We start from the raw sequence: 9,009 nt of genomic DNA, 5'->3' as shown, positions 1-9,009 counted from the left end.
GAAGTTCTAGCTCTTAGTTTTAAGTATTTTGTGGAAGCTGGAATTGATTCTCTTCAGACACTTCTTAGTACATCCTAATCTTGTGTCTTCTAGAAAATTTTCCCCAGTTTTTACCTCTAATGTTAGGATCCAAGAGGAGCTTGGATCTGAGCTGATGCATCTGTAAATTATGATTTAGAAAAATATAATTGGAAATTACATATTCTTTGCTTTTTTCCTCTGGAAATCCTTTTATGATTAAGCTTTTGGTTCCCAAGCCTTTCTGTGAACTGGATTTTTTATGAGACAACCACTTGTGTAGAGAGATGTGTATTCACTTTTTAAAAGGAAAGCTCTTCATTCCTGTGTACATACTTGTCTAGGTAGTATAAACACTTTCCCCAGGGCTGTCAGCAAACACCCACAGCCATTGTCATTTATTGTCCAACACCTACATAACACAATTCTAAAATCCTACTTAACTTGGATTCCTATCATTTGGATTGGGCAATATTAGGCTTTTCTTACATGTGTCAGTATGTGAATTAATTAATAATGTAGATAGCAAATCCATAATTAGGTCCAGTATGTCATTAAGAAGTAGAGATTTTAATTACACATTTAAATAAGATCCTGTCATTGATATATAATTGAATTTACTTTTTCCATCCTTTCCCCCACAATACAGCCAAGTTCAGTTTGTCATTGCTGGGGGATTTTAATTAGGGTACTGCCTCATCTTAATTAGAGACGAGGTTACGCATTAGTCTTCAGAGTAATTGGATTCTCTATTTTGTGCTTGCTTTTTTTTCCCCACAAAAATAAGCTGGAGGTAAGCATATGTATAACATACAAAAATACTAATTGCTTCAGTTTCCATAAGCATTTACCAGGAAAATGGCAGCTGCCACCTTCTCAACTAACAGGTAGCTATATTTGTGGATGTGGAAGGGATCTTCCACATACTGCTATTTGTGTGTGACTCACCTTTGTGTGGAAAAAAAATTTTTTTTTTGATTGTCAGTCTAGGTGCATCTTTCCATCATCTGTTAGGAACCATAGAGAGGTTTACGGTAGATTCACTTGAGAAGGCTCTGTGGTGGTGTGAAAAAGGTACTTGTCCTGGTTGATACTGCTACTACCTACTTTTTAACCTTGTACCAGTCATTTAACCTCTCATGGTCCAGTTTTCTCATCAATAAAATGAAAGTTGGACTAGAAGATTTTTAGGATCCCTTCTAGTTCTATGATTATATGACATATGCTGAAGAAAAAATAGTTTCTAGTTCAGGAGAAGGATAATCAAATTTATAAATACAGAAAGCCTTTATAAATTCAAGTAATTTGGACGAAGGCTGATGTGAATTGGTTAAATGTCTGAATTTGTGAATACTTGTAAATCATTAACACTTACTGCAACTATTCACGTTAAGCTGTAACTTGAATTAGGCTAGCAATATTAACATGTAGCGAGATATTTGAGAAACCTGCTACTTTGAATAATTCTGACTTAGAATATGAATTATTTTGGATGACTAAAGGTAATATTTTCTAAAGTAGCTTAGGTATTACAGTAATACTTATTAACCTTTTAAAATGTGGTTTAAAGGCAAAGTTCAGCCCCTGAATACTAAAAATAATTGAACATACAGTACTTGCGGATCACTCTGTATGAGACAAAGGGAGTAGTATGAAGTTTTATGTTTTTTTTCCCCCTTAAAATCTACATTAGTCTTTTAAAAATATGTATTTTTGATAACCCTAGCTGACAGAACTCCATCGCAAGGTTATTGACTTATTTTGGCAGAATGTGTTTATTATTTTGTACCTCTGTACACAAGCACGTATGTCTCACTTGACATTCAGTGCGTCTTAATGAAAAAGAACACAAATTGCTCAATGCATATCTGGTTTCCGGTTATTTCTACCCGAAGATTATTTGGTCTGTGGGTCTGCAGTGACACCTAGTGGGTGATAAGGATGTGAGCATCAATGATTAAAATGAATTTCACAGCTAATTTCTAAGGTCTTTGGGCATCATGTATTTGTTTTAATGTTCCATTTCTATTACTGTTTTCATCAATTGGATCTAGTTGTGGGGAAATTAAAAGGATTCTCCTCATTGCCAATGGTGAAACAGACTGCCGGTTGGTCTTATCACCTAAGTCAGAATTGTTAAGTTTGGAACAGATTTCCAAGATAACTAATCCAATCCCCATTTTTTGTTGTTTGTTCTTTTAGAGATGAGGGTCTTACTATGTTCCCTAGGCTGGACTTGAACTCCTGGGCTCAAGGGATCCTCCTACCTTAGCCTCCCAAGTAACTGGAACTACAGGCACATGCCACTATGCTCTAATTCTCCATTTTTAACAGGAGGAAACTAACTGAAGCCAAGAGGGAGTTACTAATGGGAAGTCACAATTCAGTGCTAGAACCTAAACTTGAATCTCCACCATCTGATTCCCAAGCTTTCTACAATACCCCACAGAACATTTAATTCTGAGTTTTCTTTTTAATTTGAGAATTTGGTACTCAGTAAAACCAGTACTGATACATAAAGTCAGATTGTCTTTCAATAATATGGGGTCAGTGTTCAAAATAGAGCCATTGATAAATAAAATCGAATGCTTTACCTGTTAGCGCACATCCACAAATACAGCATACAAGCAGGCAAGAACCATCAGCGATATCATAGAGGAGTTGTTTATGTTTACATTGAGGGATGGAGTGGGAAGATTACACCAGGCCTTTAATAACCCTTCTAAGATTCTGTGAGTTTTCTCTAGCAAGGTAGAAAGCCAATCTGTGTTCAAATTATTCTATTTTCTAGTATATCCCAGCACCTTTGGGAGGAAAGGAGAATCAGTATTCAAAGAAACAGTCATTTTAGGGTTTGTGGCACATAATTTGTTTAATCCAGATTGGATACATCAGGTACAGCAGTGGCACACGACTCAATACTGTAAATGATATACATGTTTTAACATATGCACTACAGTTTCAAAAGAAGACGACAGGAAACTCAAGGGTTTTTTTTTTTCATAGAAAGTTTTCATGTTTTATCTTCCTGCAGTTTTGTACAGTATATTTCTTCTTTGCCATTGTGATGTTGATAAGCAAAGCCCATTTATTATACGAAAATAGAAAAGAACACACTTGATGTATCTCACGATGACATTAATGGGGGGAAGGGTGTGACCTCTAAGGAAAACATTACATTGGAATGTCTGATTATCAAAAATATACCATCCCTCCCCCCTCCCAGGTTTGTAAAATAGTCCATTGGTCCAAGGAGCCCCCCAGGACTTGGGTCAGTGCCGTACACTGGTTAGAGTGACATCATCCAGTGTAGTTGAGTAACCTGCTAAGATAAATGTCATTCCCACACTTGAGAAAAAACACAGAACATTCTGAATAGAAAACAAGACTTAAAAGGAACCCCTTTAAAGCTGTTTCATTTTCTGATAGCCACTTTCTCTTAGTTTTAATGATGCTCTTCATGGTGCTGTTTGGGCTCCGAGGGTCATGGGTCATAACAATGTTTTTCCTTCATCTAGTCATTTTAAAGCTTTGCAAATAATGAGATTTCATTAGGAAATCAGAAAGAGAAAATAAAAGTTTGTCATGGTTACCATGCCAAGTAGTGTAGAAAGGAAATGAATATTGCCTTAAGTTCACAGCATTGGGATATTTTTGCCTTATAGTTACCTGGTAATTGAAGTGGGAGACTGGAAAACTGGAATTCTTTAGTAACCTCAAAATCTAGTGTTAGCTCAATTTTCAACCACTTCCTCTGCAAAACTTAAGGAAAAACTCTTAAGTACATAATGTCCCAATGTACATTTTCCTTGTCTACAATCTAATAAGTGATATCCTGAACTGTAGGAATCATATTTTGAAAACTGGATAAAATCATCAGCATATCCACAAGTTGACATTTTTGTTAATTATAGATCGGCATTAACTGTCAACTTTAAGTTCTGTTCAAATTCTGTGTGATTGTAAACTAATGTGTTCAACTGTCACTGAGAATATCTATTGGTCTTTTGAAAGGGAGTCTATGCAGTTAGTCCTGAGCTTGGCACTAGTTATGAAAATAGGAGATGAAGGAGAAATAGTACAGAATTTGTTTCCAGAGATCTTGGTTCATGGTGGTTCTGAATTGAATACTTCCCTCCCCCACGTCACCACCCTGGAAATCCAGGTATGAAAAATATAAGCAAGCCTCAGAGCAGTGCAATATAATGTGGAGGAAAAATCCTAGGACAAGATGTCTTAAGTCCTGGATTGCAATAATGGTTCTGCCACTAACTTGTCATGTGAACTTGGATAAATTATTCAGTTTCTTTCCACATGTTTTCCCCTCTCTGAATCAAGGATTTAGCTACTTTACCTACTACCATCACAGACTGTCATAAGGACCACAAGGAGTATAAAAGGTATGCTTCAAAATGTCACTGTCCTAGTCTTCTCTTCATTGAGAAGAGAAAATATTTGACTAAAAAAAATTGACTCTTCACTTGTTCACTGATTTCTGACAAAATTGATAGTCCATAGATGGTTCTACCCAGAGAATGGTGGTTTCCAAAGTATGGTTTGTATTGGTACAGTCAGGTGATTTCCAAGGGCTGTGTCCAAGTAGTATTGACATATACGTATTGACATATAAGACTATGTCTCCAATTACAGTATGGATTCTTTGATGGATCTTCTCCAAAGCATCACTGCTCTCAGAGGCAGTGGGTGTGGTAGAAAATGCATTAGACTAATAGCCAAAAGACTCGTGTTCTGGTCTCAGATCTGTCATTAAATAACTGCATGACCTTGAACAAGTCATTTAATTTCTCTGGGTCTCAGTTTTCTATACTGTAAAATGAATTGGATATTCTTAAATCTTATCTAGTTGTCATATGCTCTTAATACTACATTTTCTAGGTTCACATTCATTTGACATTTGAATGTAACTGTTAGGTTTGTTTGTTTGTTTGTTTTTCCCTCCACCTCTTAATGCTGAGTGGGACTGAATGGAATAGGTGGTTTTGGGAATCTTTTATTATGTCAAAGTGGTTCATGAACTATGAAAGCTCAAGGGTCATGGCTATTGGCCCCCAGAAAATCCTGATATCCTGGTTTTTCAGTCACTGGCCAATGAGTTAGACTTATGAAACTGATTCAGCATACTTTGGACCTTGTGTTTTCTTACAGTACCCTTTAGCAGTGTCATCTGGCTGTGTTCTGTAGTGTAGATGAGCCATTTTCCAAAGGCTGACATTTTTTGGACCAGAAGTGAGCTGGATCTTTTCTCTGGCTAAGGCTACAGTGGAGGATGGAGAAAAAGGGGATGGTCTAATGGTCTTTTAGGAAGTGGCATGACGTGGGCTCTGAATGTGAAGTGGAAGGAACACAAAACATTCTGTTGATTAGGACCAATAAAAAAACGGGAAATTGCTTGGGACATGATATTTAACATTTATTAATTTTTGTGGGAACCAGTAAAATGTTCCCTTGGTGCCCTATCAAACAGATCCTTTGTTGAATCTGTCACTATTCTAACCCTGTAATGATCTGTTCTTAAATTCATCACAGGAAGTTTGTATGTGTGTGCAACCAGTTCTAATTTACCTCCTTTTTTTTTTTCTTTTCTTTTTTTTTTTTTGAGACGGAGTCTTGCTGTGTCGCCTGGGCTGGAGTGCAGTGGTGCAATCACGGCTCACTGCAACCTCTGCCTCCCGGGTTTAAGCAATCCTCCCCCTCAGCCTTCCAAGTAGCTGGGATTACAGGGGCCCACCACCATGCCTGGCTAATTTTTGTATTTTTAGTAGAGATGGGGTTTCACCATGTTGGCCAAGTTGGTCTTCAACTCCTGACTTCAGGTGATCTGTTCGCCTCGGATTCCCAAAGTGCTGGGATTACAGGTGTGAGCCACCGCGCCCAGCCCTATTTACCTCTTTATCTCTTACCCCAGTCAGATCTTATGAAGCATAACTAAGATACTTAGACACTCGTAATTTTGCTCTAGTACTCATTTTTTTTAAGAGAAAAATTCTTTTCTAGTCCTTTGCCCGCCCTCTAAATGAAGTTTAGCTTGGTCTTCTAATGAGATGTGTATATGAAGTGAATTGATTTAAGTTTGTATTCTCTGATGTGTTTAGGTTGGTTGTGTGTATACACATGTACTCTGTAGTTGTAAAGCTTTTCTGCCTTCTTAGTCTGTAAGCTCAGAGGGCAAGAACCACTCCATTCCCACATTAGGGGACCCAGAGAAAGAACTCAGCCCATGGTCAATGAGGATAAGCATAAGGAGATAAAGACAGAAAGAAGGCTCCCTCTCCTCTGCCTTCTGCCCACATTCTGGTTAGGTGCCACCTTGAAACCTTTTGAACCTACAGGGTCAATCGAGCTGGGGTCATAGGGAAGCCCACGAAGGGTGTTTTTAGGTTCCTGGCTAGTGAAACTCATTTAGATGGCTGTGGTGGGGAGAGAAATTCTTGGCCTACAATTAAACAGCTAACCACTAAGCTGTAGGATGGATAGGCAGCTCCCGAGGAGCTCATGTATTTCAGAGCCCAGGCTACAGAGACTGCAGCAAGGTGGCTGGGTGTTGGGAAGGGCAGGAAAGGACTTGTCACTAACCCTGAGGCCCACCTACTCTGCTACAAGCAGTGAACAATGGTTAGGAGGATTCCAGAAATGCTGCCCCCAGCTCCACCAGGGTGCAAGCTAGTTGAATAGATATGTTGTCCAGGTGTTCAAGAAATAATTTTCACTCCTTTGCTTGCACAGAGGTGATCAGGCTTCTCCCCCATTTCAGCATCTTCAGGGAGATCAGGCCGAAGCCTCTTCAGACATCAAGGCATCTTTCATAGCAGGTAAGAATCATCTAGAATCTCTTAATTGCTTTTGCTTTGAAGCATTTTTCTTGAGGCACACAGGCTTACCCTTCCACAGCCTCTGTGTGGGAGTTGCCTCTGGTTTGATATAAGTCAGAGGAATCTTGGTCCCCGTACCACTGCCCTCTCTGGAGAAAACTACTCCCGGGGCCTCTTAGAAGGGCTCTGGATGGGCTTTATGGTGGGTCTTGAAGGAAGGGTCCATAGCAAGGTGCCATAATGACCGGCTGAGGCTGTGAGCCCTGGGTCCTTCCGTTCTCCCCTCACTGGCACATACCAGAGTTGACCGCGTCTCAGGTGTTGGCGATTTGCCTTTTCAAGATTCCAGTGTGATAAATCTGTTCATTCCCTTTCTTTCCCAGAAACTGAAACTGCAAACACGAGTGGTTCCAACCCCAAGGGAAGTACCTCTGTTCTGTGAGGTAGACTTCCCTTACCCCTAAACTCTCCCAATTTTTGCTTCACTCTTTCCTCCTCTGCAGTTGCATTCACACAGATAGAACTCCCAGGCACAAGTCTGTTGTGCGTGGCAGTGATGAAGAAGGCTTTACTGATGTGTTTCAGGATCATTGGGATCCAGGTAGAGACAGATGGCTGGACACAGAAACAGCCAGGGGTAAGCAGAGAGGTACAGAGACAAGGGAGACAGGGACAGACAAAGGGTAAGGATTGCCGTGTGGTCACTTGGCAGCTCTGCACAGGTCAGCTGGGCAGTGGGGGCCCAGGCTCAGTTGACCTCACCCACCTGGGGGAATGGAGAGAGAACTCAGCAATAACTGACTTCTTAGCCTAAAAGCTTTTGCTATAAAAGGAGAAAAAAAAAATCCCTCACAAAATGCATTGTTTTGGTTCAAAGGTGTTGGGTCCATGGAGAAAAACATTTCACAAAAATCCGTTGGTGTTTTTGTTTTCCACCTTTTCCCATGAATAAATATTATCCATTAAGAGCCTTGAAAAAGGTGCTTAAATACACAGTGTTATATTTTCTTCCTGTTTTGCTTGTGACAACTTGGCCTCTTTGCTGCTCTTAGTCTTGTATTTTCCTCACTGGGGTCTCCAGAAATGATTGTTATTTGGTCTGAGTCTGAGGCTTCTCCATCCAGGCCCTGTCCTGGCACATAGCCTATATCCCCCGGCCCATCCCCGACCCCCCCACCCTCCCTCCCTTCCTCTGGCCCCAGTGAGATGCAGTATCACAGGGCTATGTCCACGCTAGCAGTGTGAACCTCAGGTGCCCCTTTGCTACCTCTTTTTCCTTCCAGGCACAAGTCTCAGTGCTAGGGGTACAATGGGGCAGGCAGAAATAGTGGGGAAAGGGGGGAGGGAGTGGTCTCAGTGACCACCCACCAACATGCCAGTCCCCTTCATTCCCCACTACCCACTCTGGCCCTCTGTCCAGTGGTTTTACAAGGCGGAGACCTTGACAACATTGCTGGCTATGGAAGGAATGTTCGTGTTGGGGCCTGGGCTGGCAGGGGGTGGCCGACTTTCCCCCTCTGGGGTTAGTGCTGGGGGAGTGGGGATGCTGATGATGGCTGTGGTGATCTGGGATGTTTTGCAGTTTGGTCTCAGTCCGTCGTCTGCTTTCAAATTAAGGCTGGAGCGACTGGGATAGAAAAGAGTGAGTTGATGATGGTTCCTGCTGGCCAGCGTCCCAAAGCTTCCTTGACCCCCTACATTTCTTGCTCGTGGTAACTAGGAGGATATTTTGTTGTGCCTCTATCTCTGCCTTTTGTAATCAACTTGTAATTATCCATTCTAATTATTATTCCCAAACTACTAGCAATTACCAAGTTGTATATAGTAGGCTTTGAATTGCAGAATGTACATCACCCCCACCAGTGATTGTATATCTATCATTTGTGGCATTTGGCATTTGCATTCCCTGAATTCTCTGCAACCCATTTGGAGGTAGTGGGAAGTGGCCTAAATATAAGCAGAGAGGGAGGGAAAAGTCAGTCTCTGGGATTCAAATCAGCCTAGGATAAGCCATGAGTAACACAGATATGAAAACTGTTTCTTGAGAAAATGGTTGGTCCATTCCTTGTACCAGATCAGGTCATTTTTGTGTATCTAGAGACACATTATTTTATATGTATATATATAATTATTTTTAAAGTTTTTTTTTTTCCCTGTTACC

At 40.6% G+C, this 9,009-nt stretch overlaps 1 protein-coding gene across 2 annotated transcripts in view; it reads right to left on the bottom strand.

Moving 5' to 3' along the window:
• Positions 1-2,871: 2,871 nt before the first annotated feature.
• The window catches only part of KCND3 (potassium voltage-gated channel subfamily D member 3), a 217,939-nt gene continuing 211,801 nt past the window's right edge, over positions 2,872-9,009 (bottom strand). For both annotated transcript variants that reach the window (XM_034933603.3, XM_034933615.3), the window contains one exon: positions 2,872-8,475. In XM_034933603.3, coding sequence (XP_034789494.1) covers positions 8,274-8,475 — 202 coding nt within the window. In that variant the 3' untranslated portion in view covers positions 2,872-8,273. The remainder of the gene's footprint in view (positions 8,476-9,009) is intronic.

The sequence above is a fragment of the Pan paniscus genome, chromosome 1 (genome assembly GCF_029289425.2).
Source record: "Pan paniscus chromosome 1, NHGRI_mPanPan1-v2.0_pri, whole genome shotgun sequence".
Taxonomy (NCBI): Eukaryota; Metazoa; Chordata; class Mammalia; order Primates; family Hominidae; genus Pan; species Pan paniscus.
Note: the sequence above shows the minus strand (reverse complement) of the source record. Positions and strands in the feature narration are given on the sequence as shown.